The sequence below is a fragment of the Channa argus genome, chromosome 16 (genome assembly GCF_033026475.1).
Source record: "Channa argus isolate prfri chromosome 16, Channa argus male v1.0, whole genome shotgun sequence".
In the NCBI taxonomy this organism is placed as follows: Eukaryota; Metazoa; Chordata; class Actinopteri; order Anabantiformes; family Channidae; genus Channa; species Channa argus.
The window spans coordinates 15,504,198-15,522,984 of NC_090212.1; the positions used below are offsets into that span (position 1 = coordinate 15,504,198).

Sequence of the window (18,787 nt, forward strand, 5' to 3'; positions counted from 1 at the left end):
TTCTCCTGGTTCAGGGTCAGGGTGCTGCTGCTGCTGAAGCGGCCGTTCTTCTCCTCCTCTGAGCTGCTCAGGACCCCCTCTGTCACCTCTGTACCGTCCACCTCCCAGCTCACCACAGCTCCCTGAGGAGAGTAGCCAGTCAGCAGGCAGGCCAACGTGGCCGAGCCCCCGGAGATCTGCCAAGAGGAGGGGGGGAGCAGAGAGACCGAGGGCCTGAGCTTGGGGCCAGCTGGAGGGGAGAGCAGAGACACACAAGGAGCAGATGAACTTCTACTGAAGCATCGACGTGAGACAGTTATGATACATGATAGAGGTTCACAGATCAGTGACCAGACAGAGGAGAGGAGGAACGAGAGGAAATGAAGGGTTTACACGTTTTTTCAAATGGAAAAATTGTTTTAGAATTTTCTCTGATAAACTGATCACCACTCAGGATAATTACATAACATGCACCATGAGTTAGGTGTAAAAATAAGAAAAAAAGTATTTGTTAAAAACATGTTTCAGACTTTGTCATCTGTTTGTTTCACTTCCTTTTAATGACATTAAGACTAACGACCCGTGAAGCTACAGCTACAGCAAACTTACATAAAAACCTACTTTTTAGTTTGGTGGACATGTTTGTTCTTTGTTCGATTTAAGACATTTTCAACATCACAGATGTAAAAAATTTCATTTTCATATTGTTGCAAATGTGTAAGAATGTTAAAACCTGAACTTTATGAAACAAATATTTTATTTAAAAAGTACAGATTACTGTATAAGTACAATTTAAAATGTACATTTCTGTCAACATAACAAAACTGCTGACTCTGCAGTACAATGTTTATCCAATAGTCATCCCCACCTCAGCTAATGAAGAAGCCCAAAAAATATAACATCTAAATTATCCAAGATGATTTGTTGTTAGACTTTTCAGCAATATTTGATATAATAATCCGTGTTGAACCAAATAAGTAAATTCTGATTCTTACAGTGGATAATGAGTTTGGTTCCTCCACCAAAAGTCCACCACAGTGACACAAACTCATTAAGTGCTCGTACAAAAACCTCCTGCAGTGTGAACAAACAGCACTGAACTGAAAACTATCATATTTTCTAAAAATAAAACAACTGAATTTTACAATATAAGACTGTGAAAGCTTTGTAATGGGAGGATTAAAGAAACTTACTAAGAATGATATATTTTTATAATCATTGTTCAATATTTACATCTTAATGAGAAATAATTTGTGTATTTGTGTCTTTTACACTTCATCATATAATAGATTATTAAAAATGCAACTGCAAGGGGGAAACAGGCCAGTGTCTTCTTGTGCAAGTACCAAGTCTGGAAAAATGCAGAGTGTTGTGGCAGGAAGGGCATCCGACGTAAAACACATGCCAGATTAAACATGCGAATGACAGTGACTTCCATACCGGATCGGTAGGGGCCCGGGTTAACAATGGCCGCCACCGGTGCTGTTGACCTACAGGGTACCGGTGGAAATTGGACTACTGTTGGTCGAAGAAGAAGAAGGAGAGGAGGAAGGTGTGTTCATAGGCAGAGAGAGAAGAGGAAAGCTAAAAATGTAGGACTGACAGTAGGGACTTTGAATGTTGGGACTATGACAGGGAAGATCAGAGAGTTGGTTGACATGATGCAGAGAAGGAAGGTGGACATACTGTGTGTCCAGGAGACCAGGTGGAAAGGTAGCAAGGCTAGAAGCTTAGGAGCAGGGTTCAAGTTGTTCTACCATGGGTCAGATAGGAGGAGAAATGGAGTAGGAATTATCCTGAAAGAGGAGTTGGTGAGGAATGTTCTAGAGGTGATTAGAGTATCAGAAAGGTTGATGAGTCTGAAGTTGGAAATTGAAGGGGTGATGATCAATGTTGTGAATGGTTATGCCCCACAGGTAGGATGTGAGTTAGAAGAGAAGGAGAAATTCTGGAGTGAGTTAGATGATGCAGCGCATCCCCAGAGGTGAGAGAGTGGTGATTGCTGCAGATTTCAATGGGGATGTAGGTGAAGGGAACAGAGGATATGAGAATGTGATGGGCAGGTTTGGTCTTCAGGACAGGAACACAGAAGGACAGATGGTGGTAGACTTTGTAAAAAGGATGGAAATGGCTGTAGTGAACACTTTCTTCCAGATGAGGCAGGAACATAGGGTGACGTATAAGACCAGAGGTAGAAACACTCAGGTGGCTTGAAAGAGAACAACAGATGCAGTATTTGCTTTGATGATGCTAATGGAGAAGTACAGAGAAGTTCATAGGGAGTTGCATTGTGTCTTCGTACATTTAGAGAAAGCGTATGACAGGGTGCAGAGACAGGAGCTGTGGTATTGTATGAGGACGTCTGGAGCAGCAGAGAAATATGTTAAAGTGGTGCAGGACATGTATGAGAGCTGTAAGACCGTGGTGATGTGTGCTGTAGGTGTGACAGAGGAGTTCAAGGTGGAGTCGGGTCTGGATCAAGGACCGGCTCTGAGCCCCTTCTTGTTTGCTCTGGTGATGGACAGGCTGACAGATGAGTTTAGACAGGAATCTCCATGGACTATGATGTTTGCAGATGACATTGTGATTTGTAGTGAGAGCAGGGAGCAGGTGGAGGAAAATCTAGAGAGGTGGAGGTCTGCTCTGGAAAACAGAGGAATGAAGCTTAGCCGCAGCAAGACAGAATACATGTGTGTGAATTAGAGGGACCCAGGTGTAACGGTGAGGTTACAGGGAGCAGAGGTGAAGAAGGTGCAGGACTTTAAGTACTTAGGGTCGACGGTTCAGAGCAACGGAGAGTGTGGAAAAGAGGTGAAGAGGCGAGTGCAGGCAGGTTGGAACGGGTGGAGAAAAGTGTCAGGTGTGTTGTGTGATAAAACAGTTTCGGCAAGAATGAAAGGAAAGGTCTTCAAGACAGTGGTGAGACCAGAGATGTTGTTCGGCTTAGAGACAGTGGTACTGAAGAAAGACAGGAGGCAGAGCTGGAGGTAGCAGAGCTTAAGATGTTGAGGTTCTCTTTGGGAGAGATGAGGATGGACAGGATCAGGAATGAGGACATCAGAGGGACAGCTCACATTAGATGTTTTGGAGATAAAGTCAGAGAGGCCAGATTGAGGTGGTTTGGACATGTTCAGAGGAGAAACTGTGAATATATCGGGAGAAGGATGCTGAGGTTGGAGCTGCCAGGCAGGAGGTCTAGAGGAAGACCAAAGAGGAGATTTATGGATTTAGTGAGGGAGGACATGAAGTTAGTTGGTGTGAGTGAAGAGGATGCAGAGGACAGAGTTAGATGGAGGCACAAGATTCGCTGTGGCGACACATCAAAGGTAACAGCTTAAAGGAAAAGAAGATATAATAGATTAATAAAAAACATAATGACTTTAAATTATGCTCATTTTAAAAATGTTATTAAGCATAATTTATATATTTAATCTATAGATCATGTAAGAAAAATCAAAGTAGATACTTTACATATATACCAGCATATAGACCCAATATACCAACCACAGTGAGACCTCTCGTTAAATGTTCAACTACACTAATAAAAATATTTTTATTTATTCCATTAAGATGATCGATGGTGTAAATCCAAGCAGTATGTTTCCTGCTTTGTGTCCCACGTCATCTTCAGTGTGTTGACAGCAGAGAAATCATTTCCATAGAGAGGAGGCTTTGCATCGTAAGCTGATCCTCCAGTGAACTGAGAAGGTTTATAGTCCTGGGAGTTCAACACTGCAGGACTCAGATCTGTCAGTCAACACAGCAGAAACCACAACCACCATGACTCTCATCACCATCCTCATCTGGACGCTGCTCTGCTGCTGCTTTACAGGTTCATTCACTCAGCAACATTTCAAACATGATGTGCTGCTTTTTCTCTCATTTATTTCTGCTGATTAATGAAGGATTTGTTTTTGTCTGTAGGATGCAGAGGTCAGGTGACTGTGACTCAGCCTCCAGTAAAGACTTTTACTGCAGGATCCACTGTCACTATGAGCTGTAACGTCAACCAAGCTGTTTTTACATATTCTGATGGAGATGAGGCTATGTTCTGGTATCAGCAGAAATCTGGACAACCTCCAAAGCTCCTGATAACATATGTGAAAAACCTGGAATCAGAAACACCAGCTCGGTTTAGTGGCAGTGGAAGCAGCACTGACTTCACTTTGACCATCAGTGGAGTTCAGGCTGAAGATGCAGCAGTTTATTACTGTCAGAGTACACATGAATTAGATGATGGCACTTGGACGTTCACACGGTGATTTGTAGTCATACAAAAACCTCTTCAGTCAAACTGCAGAGACACTGAGCTGTTACAGCAGGAAACAACTGCAGCTGCTGAAGTGGAAGAGACTCTGACACAGACCAGTGAACACAGAGCTCACACTGACCTCACCAAGCACTAAATACATGTTCAAAAGCACAAACATATGAAAGACAAATTAGACAATTTCTAATAAAAAGATGTTTTATAATTTTAGTTACACTATGTTTTAATTTGTTTAATAGACACGTTACCTGAACACATATAAAAGTTTAGTTTTTTGACTCAACAAAAACAGCATCTTTCTTATTTTAATTGCCACGTTATATATAATTTATATTAACAGTGTTTAATGTAGAGACATCTGTATTTACACCGTCGGAATGTGAAACTTCATTTTCTGTATATATGGACATATTTCACTACAATGTTTAATTTCTTACTGGTCATTGTGACATTATAAAGCACAAAACATCAACATGTTGTGTATCAGAGCGAGCTTTATTGCAATAACATCAGTTATCAGACTCTGACACAGACCAGTGAACATAGAGCTCATACTGACCTCACCAAGCACTAAATACTGATTCACACTGATGACATTTTAAAAATGATTATGCCGAATAATCTTTTATTCAAATTTCTTTTTATCCTCGTGAGTTTTGTAGAGGTTTGTTCAGAAGCCTAAAGAGACAGATTTAAAGTAATTCAAAGTAGTTTGATCGTGTTTTAAGACAACATACGTTTCTTTGTTAAAGTTAGTTTAAACTGTAATGTATAAAATTTGTTTTTTAATGTAAATCCCTCCATTATCTGTAACTTCTTATTCCGTTTGGGTCCTGGGGGAGCTGGAGCCTTTCCCAACTGTCATCAGACAAGAGGCGGGGTCCATGCTGGACAGGTCTCCAGTCTATTATAGATTATTATACAAATAATAACATTCAATATTTCTATTTTGGTGGGAGTAAGGGGGATGTGAATTGTGAGTTCAGTGTCTTGCCCAGAGACACCCAGAGAGCTCTCTGGGGAGTTGTTGTCCATGTTTAATTGAAAGTTGATAAAGGTTTATTAAAACCCTTAAACACTGACTATAAGTTATGTTTACGGCCTCTCTTTTAAAATATACTTTATGTTTTGTAATGCTACACTGAAACATCTGTATTAACAGTTTGATGTACATGATTATGAAAATGCAAAATCAGTCTCATGTCAGTTTGTACAGGTGTTGGTTGTGAACCTGTCACAGAGACTCTGAACAAAGTATATGTCTCAATATTATACTAATTAACTAACACTTGCTTTATCAGGATCTCTATCAAATTCAAAGAATCATTTCCAGACAGGAAGTGACAGGATTCATATTTGTGTTTCAAACTTTGTTAATGGTTGTTTCACTTCAACAACAGATTTCCATCATTTCCACCCAGATTCCAGGAACATCTTTTAGCCCAACACAGTGTTGTTACATCCTATAAAAACTGCACTTATAGAAGTGGAAATTAGATTTACATCAATATGTCAGCTGAGCTGTTTTCTTCAGAAAATAAAACATTTAGAGATGTTCAACCAAATCCTGTGATGATCAATTGGAGATGTCACATTAAAATAAAATAGACTCTAAATAACTGTCAACCAGAAATGACATGATTGAATCAAATCTTTATTTCTTTTAGAAAAGCACACAACACACAGCATGTGACTGTAATAATATCTAAACCATAAAGAAAATACCAAATGAAAATGAAACAGTTCAGCATGTTTTATTTGTCTCTACAGGCAGAATTAGTCTCAGCAGAGGTTCATTGTTGTTCCTCTACTCTGAGCAGTGATCAGGGTTCAGGGTTTGAGTGACAGGGCTCTGTCCTGTCAGACTGGCCTCACAGCTCACTGAGCCCGCCCCCCTCCACTGCTCTGCATTGAGGCTCAGGGTGCTGCTCCTGCTGTAGCGGCCGTTCCCCTCCAGGAGCTCCGGGCTGTGTGACACCCCTGAGGAGCTGCTGCTGCCCCCCACCTTCCAGCCCAGACTCCAGGCTGAGGGGAAGCCCCCGCTGGCCAGACACACCACTGTGGCACTGCCCTGCTGCAGCTCCTTTCTGGAGGGGGGGAGGACGGTCAGGGTGGGCCGCACCACACCCACTGGAGGAGAGAGAGGGGGAGGAGAGGGGGAAGGAATGACAAGAAAGTTTTTCAATAGAGAAACATGAAGTACTGATCATTTGTTATATTGGATTAAATCAAACTGAAGAACTTGTTCCACTGTGGCACTGATGAATCTCTCAGTATCAGACCATCAGACACATGATTCAACTTGTTGAAAATAATTATTGATACATGTTCACATCTGTTTTAAGATGAGTGACAGTCAGTAACTCGTCCCTGTGAGGATTTTCTCATGTTGAACCTGACAGAGCTGAAACACTGATGTGAAAACACTTCAAACCTTTATCATCTGTGTCTTTCACTTCCTTTTAACTACATGGAAAATAACTGAACCGTGAACACAAAGTTAAGCTGCATTTACTGATAAAAACCTATTTGTCTTTAACAGGAATCAGATGTTAAATAAATATTTTATTTTTTCTTGTAGTTTAAAAATGACCAATTTTAACTATTATATTTTGTTGATATTTTTGATTTTACATGTTCATTTTACTACAAAACAACAGAAAATAAATTGAAATAATATCAAAATTTTACTGAATAAGAAATAAATTCTGTTTTTAAAAACTTCCTTATCATCAGCACTGAATTAATATTGATTTCTGCTAAAGAATCTTCTCTGGTTGTGTGATCAGCATTGTTTGATAAATTTCATTAACAACATACCAACATTGAAACTGATCACATTCTCACTTTAAAAAACTATAAAATGTATAATTTCTATTTGCTGTACAAAGTAAAAGTGTTTGTTACTTACAGTCAACGATGAGTTTGGTTCCTCCACCAAAAGTCCACCACAGTGATACAAACTCATTAAGTGCTCGTACAAAAACCTCCTGCACTGTGAACAAGCAGCACTGAACTGAAAACAATCATATTTGTTTTAATTGCATAACAGAATATTGCTAAACTTCGACTGTGAAAGGCTTTGGAATGTGAGGACTGTAGAAACTTGGATTAATAATATATTTTTGTTGTCATGTTTGAATTTTTTACACCTCAATGAGAACTAATTTGTGTCTTTGTATCTTTTTCACTTTATCATATAATAGATTATTAAAAAACATAATGACTTTGAATCATACTTATTTTAAAAATGTTATTAAGCATAATTTATATATTTAATCTATAAATCTCGTAGGAAAATTCAAAGTAGATAATTTACTGATATACCAGCATATAGACCCAATATACCAACCACAGTGAGACCTATCCTTAAATGTTCAACTACACCAATAGAAATATTTGTAATTATTCCATTAAGATGATAGATGGTGTAAATCCAAGCAGTATGTTTCCTGGTTTGTGTCCCACGTCGTCTTCAGTGTGTTGACAGCAGAGAAATCATTTCCATAGAGAGGAGGCTTTGCATCGTCAGCTGATCCTCCAGTGAACTGAGAAGGTTTATAGTCCTGGGAGTTCAACACTGCAGGACTCAGATCTGTCAGTCAACACAGCAGAAACCACAACCACCATGACTCTCATCACCATCCTCATCTGGACGCTGCTCTGCTGCTGCTTTACAGGTTCATTCACTCCGCAACATTTCAAACATGATGTGCTGCTTTTTCTCTTATTTATTTCTGCTGATAAATGAAGGATTTGTTTTTGTCTGTAGGATGCAGCGGTCAGGTGACTGTGACTCAGCCTCTAGTAAAGACTTTTACTGCAGGATCCACTGTCACTATGAGCTGTAATGTCAACCAAGCTGTTTACAGATGGTCAGATGGAGATGAGGGTATGTTCTGGTATCAACAGAAATCTGGACAACCTCCAAAGCTCCTGATAAGATTTGTGAAAAAGTTGCAATCAGGAACACCAGCTCGGTTTAGTGGCAGTGGAAGCAGCACTGACTTCACTTTGACCATCAGTGGAGTTCAGGCTGAAGATGCAGCAGTTTATTACTGTCAGAGTTACCACAGTGGTGGTGTGTTCACACGGTGATTTGTAGTCGTACAAAAACCTCCTCAGTCAAACTGCAGAGACACTGAGCTGTTACAGCAGGAACCAACTGCAGCTGCTGAAGAGGAAGAGACTCTGACACAGACCAGTGAACACAGAGCTCACACTGACCTCACCAAGCACTAAATACATTTTCAAAAGCACAAATATATGAAAGATAAATTAGAGAAGTTTCAATAAAAAAATGTTTCTAATTTTAGTTACATGTTTTAATCAGTTTAATATACATGTTACCTGAACACATATAAAAGTTTAGATTTTTGACCCAAGAAAAACAGCATCTGTCTTATTTTAATTCCTACGTTATATATAATTTTTATTAACAGTGTTTAATGTAGAGACATCTGTATTTACACCGTCGGAATGTGAAACTTCATTTTCTGTAGATATGGACATATTTCACTACAATGTTTAATTTCTTACTGGTCATTGTGACATTATAAAGCACAAAACATCAACATGTTGTGTATCAGATCGAGCTTTATTGCAATAACATCAATTATCAGTGACAGTCATAAATCACATGTAGCTGCTGTTTTTCACACGTTACTTTACTTCAAATTGTTGTCATCCAACACTTTGCAGCAGTGTTGTTCTGTCACACAAAGCTTTAGTTTCCCTACAAACATTAAAACTCATATTGATCAGAGCAGCAGCTTTGTGCCTCCTGCTCCCCACAGACACAGCTCCTGTCCTGGGCCTCACTCAGCTCCTCTAGGTCTCACAGTGGCTCCTGCGGAGGGACTGGATCTGGCTGTGATCATGATGGAGGACTCTGCAGGAGTACACTTCTCCTCTCATCCAGTTCTCCTGGTTCAGGGTCAGGGTGCTGCTGCTGCTGAAGCGGCCGTTCTTCTCCTCCTCTGAGCTGCTCAGGACCCCCTCTGTCACCTCTGTACCGTCCACCTCCCAGCTCACCACAGCTCCCTGAGGAGAGTAGCCAGTCAGCAGGCAGGCCAACGTGGCCGAGCCCCCGGCGATCTGCTGAGAGGAGGGGGGGAGCAGAGAGACCAAGGGTCTGAGCTTGGGGCCAGCTGGAGGGGAGAGCAGAGACACACAAGGAGCAGATGAACTTCTACTGCAGGACAGAAGCATCGACGTGAGACAGTTATGATACCTGACAGAGGTTCACAGAGCAGTGACCAGACAGAGGAGAAGAGGAACAAGAGGAAAAGAGGGGTTAACACGTTTTTTCAAATGGAAAAATAGTTTTAGGACTTTTTCTGATAAACTCATCACCAGTCAGAATAATTACATAACATGCACCATGAGTTAAGTGTAAAAATAAGAAAAAAGTATTTGTTAAAAACATGTTTCAGGCTTTGTCATCTGTTTGTTTCACTTCCTTTTCATGACATTAAGACTAACGACCTGTGAAGCTACAGCTACAGCAAACTTACATAAAAACCTGCTTTTTAGTTTGGTGGACATGTTGGTTCTTTGTTCGATTTAAGACATTTTCAACATCACAGATGTAAAAAATTTCATTTTCTGATTGTTGCAAATGTGTAAGAATGTTAAAACCTGAACTTTATGAAACAAATATTTTATTTAAAAAGTACAGATTACTGTATAAGTACAATTTAAAATGTACATTTCTGTCAACATAACAAAACTGCTGACTCTGCAGTACAGTGTTTATTCAATAGTCATCACCACCTCAGCTAATGAAGAAGCCCAAAAAATATAACATCTAAATTACCCAAAATGATTTGTCGTTAGACTTTTCAGCAATATTTGATGTAATAATCTGTGTTGAACCAAATAAGTAAATTATGATACTTACAGTGGATGATGAGTTTGGTTCCTCCACCAAAAGTCCAACACAGTGATACAAACTCATTAAGTGCTCGTACAAAAACCTCCTGCACTGTGAACAAGCAGCACTGAACTGAAAACAATCATATTTTTAAATTACAGAACAGACTATTGCAAAGTTGGACTGCAAAAGGGTTTGTAATGTGACGACTATAAAAACTTGCGTTAATAATATATTTTTTATAATCATATTTAAATTTTTTACACCTCAGTGAGAAATAATTTGTGTCTTTGTATCTTTTTCACTTTATCATATAATAGATTACTAAAAACATAAGTTTAAATCATGCTGATATTAAAAATGTTATCAAGAGTAATTTATATATTTAATTTATAGAAACCACAACCACCATGACTCTCATCACCATCCTCGTCTGGACGCTGCTCTGCTTCTGCCTCAGAGGTCAGCAATTTTGTAAATATTATACCGTATTTTAAGCTGTAAATACTTTTGTATAAACCACTGAAAAATAAAGAAAATAGCATAACAACCAAATGTACGGAATTCTGCTTTGAAATAGTTTTTGTTCTTCATTGGACTGATTGTTTTATGTTTTCTGGGCAAAATAAATCACTTTGAATTAATATATCCTGAACGATAGGTGCTATATAAATAATGTTTGTATTTGTGACCGATTGTTTGATTAATTAATTAAATATGAATTTTTTTTTTTTTCAGGATCCAGTAGTCAGGTGACTGTGGCTCAGCCTCCTACAGTGACAACTTCTCCAGAATCGACTGTCACTCTGACCTGTCAAACAAATCCAAAAGTTTATACGTGGTCAGATGGAGCCAGTCAAGTTCATTGGTATCAGCAGAAATCTGGACAAGCTCCTAAACTGCTGATTTACAAAGGTATACACAAACCATCCAGTGGTGAAGTTCCAGTTCGTTTTACTGGAAGAGGAGATGGTGTAAACGCTGCTTTGACCATAAATGGAGTCCAGGCTGAAGATGCAGCAGTTTATTACTGTCAGAGTTACCACAGTGGACCAGTGTTCACACGGTGATTTGTAGTCGTACAAAAACCTCCTCAGTCAAACTGCAGAGACACTGAGTTGTTACAGCAGGAACCAACTGCAGCTGCTGAAGAGGAAGAGACTCTGACACAGACCAGTGAACACAGAGCTCACACTGACCTCACCAAGCACTAAATACTGATTCACACTGATGACATTTGTAACAGCCGTTTTAGAAATTATTCTGCTTTTGTTCAAATTTCTTTTTATCCTCATGAGTTTTGTAGATGTTTGTTCATAAGTCTAAAGAGACAGATTTACCCCAAGTAATGTGATCATGGTTTTTACTGTACATCCCTCCATTATCTGTATCTGTATCTGTAACTGCTTATTCTATTTAGGTCATGGCGGAGCTGGAGCCTTTCCTAACTGTCATCGGATGAAAGGCGGGATCCATGCTGGACAGGTCTCCAGTCTATCTCAGAGCCACAGAGACATTCACAGATGGACAACCATTCACACTCACACTCACACATACGGGCAGTTTTAGATTCACCAATCAACCTAACATGCATGTACCTGCAGGAAACCTACACAAGCACGGGGAGAACATGCAAACTCCATACAGAAAGGCCACAGCCGGCTGGGGTGCAAACACACAACTGTGAGACAGCAGTGCTAAAACTGTACATATAGATTATAACATAAACATTATACAAATAATGACATTATTATTTCTATTTTGGTACTTGGTGGCCATTGTCTTTGTTTGACTTTAATCAAATGTTTGAGTCTAATTTATTGTAAAGAGAAAGATATGACATTTATTTTATGTTGAACTCAACAAAGTCAAAAAAAAGAATTTTTTAAAAATAGAAGTCAAACTAATGTGTAAATTTTCTTACCTGTGAAGAATTGTTACCACTTTCATCCACTTCCTCAGTTAACGGAAGCTGCTCAGCAACAATGACATTAAAAATATGCACAGATTAAAGCTTTATGATGAATGGTGACATGGTCACAAACAAACACTGATATATAAATACATAAATATGTAAACAGATGTTGACACAGAGATGCAGTAAAATTAAAAGATAAATTAACATAATGTAAAAACACAACTGAACAGTTGGTGTAATATAAAATAAAATAAAAAAGTTGTATAAATGTGAACAAAATGATTGTACTGCATGATCCATGTCAGAAATGATCTGGTAACTTTATGAACCACATGATCTTCAGGACCAGATAGTTTGTTAATACCTTTAATGGAGTTGTACATAAAAGAAATTTATTTCTGAGCTTTCTGAGGAGTTGTTGTCCATGTTTAATTGAAAGTTGAGAAAGGTTTATTAAAACCCTTAAACACTGACTATAAGTTATGTTTACAGCCTCTCTTTAAAATATACATTTTAGTTTTTGTAATGCTACACTGAAACATCTGTATTAACAGTTTGATGTACGTGATCATGAAAATGCAAAATCAGTCTCATGTGAGTTTGTACGGGTGGTTGTTGTGAACCTGAGCTGTCAGTAGGAGGCAGTCAGCATCTACTTATGATCCCAGAGGTCAGAGAAGAACAGAAAAGACACAAACTGCAGAGAAATGAAGAAATCAAGAACTCATTCCTCCCTCTCAGTTTCATAAACACAGATGTGCTCAGATGTATTTGCATGACTTTCCTGCACTGTTGCTCCTCAGAGTTTAAGTTCTTCTGTCACAGAGACTCTGAACTGTTTTCATGCTCTCACTCTGAAAACTGCATCAGGACGATGTTGCCAATAACTCTGTTGGTCATGTTGGTTTTTCTGAGTCAGGGTGAGAAACTTTTAAACATTTCTTGTTCTCTGATTTCTACATTTGGTATAAATTCATCTTAGCTTGAATTATCTCTCAAGTCTGGCTTTGAATAACGTTAGACAAATCAAACCTAAAACAATAATTTGTTACAACGACATTTTTCATTTCAGAGTCTTCTGCCAACAACTTTCTGACTCAGACTGACAAATCCAAGTCTGTTAGTCTTGGAGAAGCAGTTACCATCAGCGCCACAGGGAGTTCAAATATTGGTGCTGATCTCAGTTGGTACCTTCAGAAACCTGGACAGGCTCCTAAACTTCTTATATATAGTTCATCAACTCTAAACTCAGGAACTCCATCAAGATTCAGTGGCAGTAGATCTGGTTCTCACTACACTCTAACCATCAGTGGAGTTCAGGCTGAAGATGTTGGAGATTATTACTGTCTTGGTTACCATGGTGGTGGAGTGTTCACACAGTGATTCAGAGTCGTACAAAAACCTCCTTCAGTTTGACTGAATTGAAATCAGCCTGTTGCAGGTGCAGAGAGATGATGAAAAGACTAATGAGGAAATAAATGGTGCAGTGAACACAACCCAGTAGTTCTCAAGATGAAACACAATGAATCTAAAAACTCCAACTTACTTAATGATTTTCCACATATCACAATATTTCACAGTATATGTCTCAATATTATGCTAATTAACTATCAGTAGCTTTATCAGGATCTCTATCAAATTCAAAGAATCATTTCCAGACAGGAAGTGACAGGATTCATATTTGTGTTTCACACTTTGTTAATGGTTGTTTCACTTAAACAACAGATTTCCATCATTTCCACCCAGATTCCAGAAACATCTTTTAGCCCAACACAGTGTTGTTACATCCTATAAAAACTGCACTTATAGAAGTGGAAATCAGATTTATATCAATATGTCAGCTGAGCTGTTTCCTTCAGAAAATAAAACAGATAGAGATGTTCAACCAAATCCTGTGATGATCAAATGGAGATGTCACATTAAAATAAAATAGACTCTAAATAACTGTCAACCAGAAATGACATGATTGAATCAAATCTTTATTTCTCTTAGCAAAGCACACAACACACAGCATGTGACTGTAATAATATCTAAACCATAAAGAAAATACCAAATGAAAATGAAACAGTTCAGCATGTTTTATTTGTCTCTACAGGCAGAATTAGTCTCAGCAGAGATTCATTGTTGTTCCTCTACTCTGAGCAGTGATCAGGGTTCAGGGTTTGAGTGACAGGGCTCTGTCCTGTCAGACTGGCCTCACAGCTCACTGAGCCCGCCCCCCTCCACTGCTCTGCATTGAGGCTCAGGGTGCTGCTCCTGCTGTAGCGGCCGTTCCCCTCCAGGAGCTCCGGGCTGTGTGACACCCCTGAGGAGCTTCTGCTGCCCCCCACCTTCCAGCCCAGACTCCAGGCTGAGGGGAAGCCCCCGCTGGCCAGACACACCACTGTGGCACTGCCCTGCTGCAGCTCCTTTCTGGAGGGGGGGAGGACGGTCAGGGTGGGCCGCACCACACCCACTGGAGGAGAGAGAGGGGGAGGAGAGGGGGAAGGAATGACAAGAAAGTTTTTCAACAGAGAAACATGAAGTACTGATCATTTGTTATATTGGATTAAATCAAACTGAAGAACTTGTTCCACTGTGGCACTGATGAATCTCTCAGTATCAGACCATCAGACACATGATTCAACTTGTTGAAAATAATTATTGATACATGTTCACATCTGTTTTAAGATGAGTGACAGTCAGTAACTCGTCCCTGTGATGATTTTCTCATGTTGAACCTGACGGAGCTGAAACACTGATGTGAAAACACTTCAAACCTTTATCATCTGTGTCTTTCACTTCTGTTTAACTACATGGAAAATAACTGAACCGTGAACACAAAGTTAAGCTGCATTTACTGATAAAAACCTATTTGTCTTTAACAGGAATCAGACGTGAAATAAATATTATATTTTATATCGTAGTTTCAAAATAAACAATTATAAAATTAAAGTATTTACTACTATTTTTTGTGTTTTTGGTTTTTACATGTTCATTTTCCTACAAATAACTTTTAAACAGAAAATAAATTGAAATTAATATAAAAATTATAGTAAATACCAAATAAATTCTGTTTTTAAAAACTTCCTTATCATCAGTACTGAATTAATATTGATCTCTGCTAAAGAATCGTCTCTGTTTGTGTGATCAGCATTGTTTGATAAATTTCATTAACAACATACCAACACTGAAACTGATCACATTCTCTATTTATAAAACTATAAAACGTATAATTTATATCTGCTGTACAAAGTAAAAGTGTTTGTTACTTACAGTCAAGGATGAGTTTGGTTCCTCCACCAAAAGTGTACCAAAGTGATACAAACTCATTAAGTGCTCGTACAAACACCTCCTGCACTGTGAACAAGCAGCACTGAACTGAAAACTATCATATTGTTTTAATTATATCACAGAATATTTCAATATTGGACTGTGAAAAGCTTTTTAATATGAGTACTATAGAAATTTGCATTAATAATATATTTTTATTATCATATTTTACTTTTTACACCTCAATGAGAAATAATTTGTGTCATTGTATCTTTTTCACTTTATCATATACATACATTACTAAAAAAAATTATTAATTTATAATAATCATGCTGATTTTAAAAATGTTATTAAGCATAATTTATATATTAAATCTATAGATCTCGTAGGAAAATTCAATGTAGATAATTTACTGATATACCAGCATATAGACCCAATATACCAACCACAGTGAGACCTATCCTTAAATGTTCAACTACACTAATAGAAATATTTTTTAATTATTCCACTAAGATGATAGATGGTGTAAATCCAAGCAGTATGTTTCCTGGTTTGTGTCCCACGTCGTCTTCAGTGTGTTGACAGCAGAGAAATCATTTCCATAGAGAGGAGGCTTTGCATCGTCAGCTGATCCTCCAGTGAACTGAGAAGGTTTATAGTCCTGGGAGTTCAACACTGCAGGACTCAGATCTGTCAGTCAACACAGCAGAAACCACAACCACCATGACTCTCATCACCATCCTCATCTGGACGCTGCTCTGCTGCTGCTTTACAGGTTCATTCACTCAGCAACATTTCAAACATGATGTGCTGCTTTTTCTCTCATTTATTTCTGCTGATAAATGAAGGATTTGTTTTTGTCTGTAGGATGCAGCGGTCAGGTGACTGTGACTCAGCCTCCAGTAAAGACTTTTACTGCAGGATCCACTGTCACTATGAGCTGTAAAGTCAACCAAGCTGTTTATGTAGATAGTGATAGAGATGAGTATATTTTCTGGTATCAGCAAAAATCTGGACAACCTCCAAAGCTCCTGATAAGATATGTGAGCACACGTGAATCAGAAACACCAGCTCGGTTTAGTGGCAGTGGAAGCAGCACTGACTTCACTTTGACCATCAGTGGAGTTCAGGCTGAAGATGCAGCAGTTTATTACTGTCAGAGTTACCACAGTGGTGGTGTGTTCACACGGTGATTTGTAGTCGTACAAAAACCTCCTCAGTCAAACTGCAGAGACACTGAGCTGTTACAGCAGGAACCAACTGCAGCTGCTGAAGAGGAAGAGACTCTGACACAGACCAGTGAACACAGAGCTCACACTGACCTCACCAAGCACTAAATACATGTTCAAAAGCACAAACATATGAAAGACAAATTAGAGAAGTTTCATTAAAAAGATGTTTCTAATTTTAGTTACACTATGTTATAATCAGTTTTATAGACACGTTACCTGAACACATATAGAAGCTTAGATTTTTGACCAAACAAAAACAGCATCTGTCTTATTTTAATTCCTACGTTATATATAACTTATATTAACAGTGTTTAATGTAGAGACATCTGTATTTACACCGTCGGAATGTGAAACTTCATTTTCTGTACATATGGACATATTTCACTACAATGTTTAATTTCTTACTGGTCATTGTGACATTATAAAGCACAAAACATCAACATGTTGTGTATCAGAGCGAGCTTTATTGCAATAACATCAATCATCAGTGACAGTCATAAATCACATGTAGCTGCTGTTTTTCACACGTTACTTTACTTCAAATTGTTGTCATCCAACACTTTGGACCCCCTCTGTCACCTCTGTACCGTCCACCTCCCAGCTCACCACAGCTCCCTGAGGAGAGTAGCCAGTCAGCAGGCAGGCCAACATGGCCGAGCCCCCGGCAATCTGCTGAGAGGAGGCGGGGAGCAGAGAGACCGAGGGTCTGAGCTTGGGGCCAGCTGGAGGGGAGAGCAGAGACATACAAGAAGCAGATGAACTTCTACCGCAGGACAGAAGCATCGACGTGCGACAGTTATGTTACATGACAGAGGTTCACAGAGCAGTGACCAGACAGAGGAGAGGAGGAACGAGAGGAAATGAGGGGTTAACACGTTTTTTCAAATGGGAAAATTGTTTTAGGACTTTTTCTGATAAACTCATCACCAGTCAGAATAATTACATAACATGCACCATGAGTGCACCTTCTTTTTAGTTTGGTGGACATGTTGGTTCTTTGTACAATTTAAGAAATTTTCAACATCACAGATGTAAAAAATTTCATTTTCTGATTGTTGCAAATGTGTAAGAATGTTAAAACCTGAACTTTATGAAACAAATATTTTATTTAAAAAGTACAGATTACTGTATAAGTATAATTTAAAATGTACATTTCTGTCAACATAACAAAACTGCTGACTCTGCAGTACAATGTTTATCCAATAGTCATCACCACCTCAGCTAATAAAGAAGACCAAAAAATATAACATCTAAATTACACAATATGATTTGTTGTTAGACTTTTCAGCAATATTTGATGTAATAATCCGTTTTGAACCAAATAAGTAAATTATGATTCTTACAGTGGATAATGAGTTTGGTTCCTCCACCAAAAGTCCACCACAGTGATACAAACTCATTAAGTGCTCGTACAAAAACCTCCTGCAGTGTGAACAAACAGCACTGAACTGAAAACAATCATATTTTCTAAAAATAAAACAACTGAATTTTACAATATAAGACTGTGAAAGCTTTGTAATGTGAGGATTAAAGAAACTTACTAAGAATGATATATTTTTATAATCATTGTTCAATTTTTACACCTTAATGAGAAATAATTTGTGTATTTGTGTCTTTTACACTTCATCATATAATAGATTATTAAAAATGCAACCGCAAGGGGGCAACAGGTCAGTGTTTTCTTGTGCCAGTCCCAAGTCTGGATAAATGCAGAGTGTTGTGGCAGGAAGGGCATCCGACGTAAAACACATGCCAGATTAAACATGCGAATCGTGACAATGACTTCCATACCGGATCGGTCGGGGCCCAGGTTAACAACGGCCGCCACCGGTGCTGTTGACCTACAGGGTACCGGTGGAAATTGGACTAGTGTTGGTTGAAGACGAAGAAGGAGAGGAGGAAGGTGTGTTCGTAGGCAGAGAGACAAGAGGAAAGCTAAGAATGTAGGACTGACAGTAGGGACTTTAAATGTTGGGACTATGATAGGGAAGATCAGAGAGTTGGTTGACATGATGCAGAGAAGGAAGGTGGACATACTGTGTGTCCAGGGGACCAGGTGGAAAGGTAGCAAGGCTAGAAGCTTAGGAGCAGGGTTCAAGTTGTTTTACCATGTGTCAGATAGGTGGAGAAATGGAGTAGGAGTTATCCTGAAAGAGGAGTTGGTGAGGAATGTTCTAGAGGTGATTAGAGTATCAGACAGGTTGATGAGTCTGAAGCTGGAAATTGAAGGGGTGATGTTCAATGTTGTGAGTGGTTATACC

At 38.8% G+C, this 18,787-nt stretch overlaps 1 long non-coding RNA gene and 1 gene segment (V, D, J or C); both read right to left on the bottom strand.

Annotated features, from left to right (window-relative positions):
- Positions 1-6,344: 6,344 nt before the first annotated feature.
- On the bottom strand, positions 6,345-7,940 carry LOC137100908 (uncharacterized). Its single transcript, XR_010910963.1, has 3 exons — positions 7,602-7,940; positions 7,161-7,265; positions 6,345-6,379 (listed from the first exon to the last, which is right to left on the bottom strand). It is a non-coding gene; the product is annotated as an uncharacterized lncRNA (long non-coding RNA).
- Positions 7,941-8,041: 101 nt separating this feature from the next.
- Positions 8,042-10,263, bottom strand: LOC137101727 (Ig lambda-1 chain C region-like; the record flags this gene model as incomplete). The annotated part of the segment is given in 2 exon segments: positions 8,042-9,399; positions 10,152-10,263. Coding segments are annotated over 2 exon segments (432 nt in total), but the record flags the coding sequence as incomplete, so codon positions are not given.
- Positions 10,264-18,787: the final 8,524 nt, after the last annotated feature.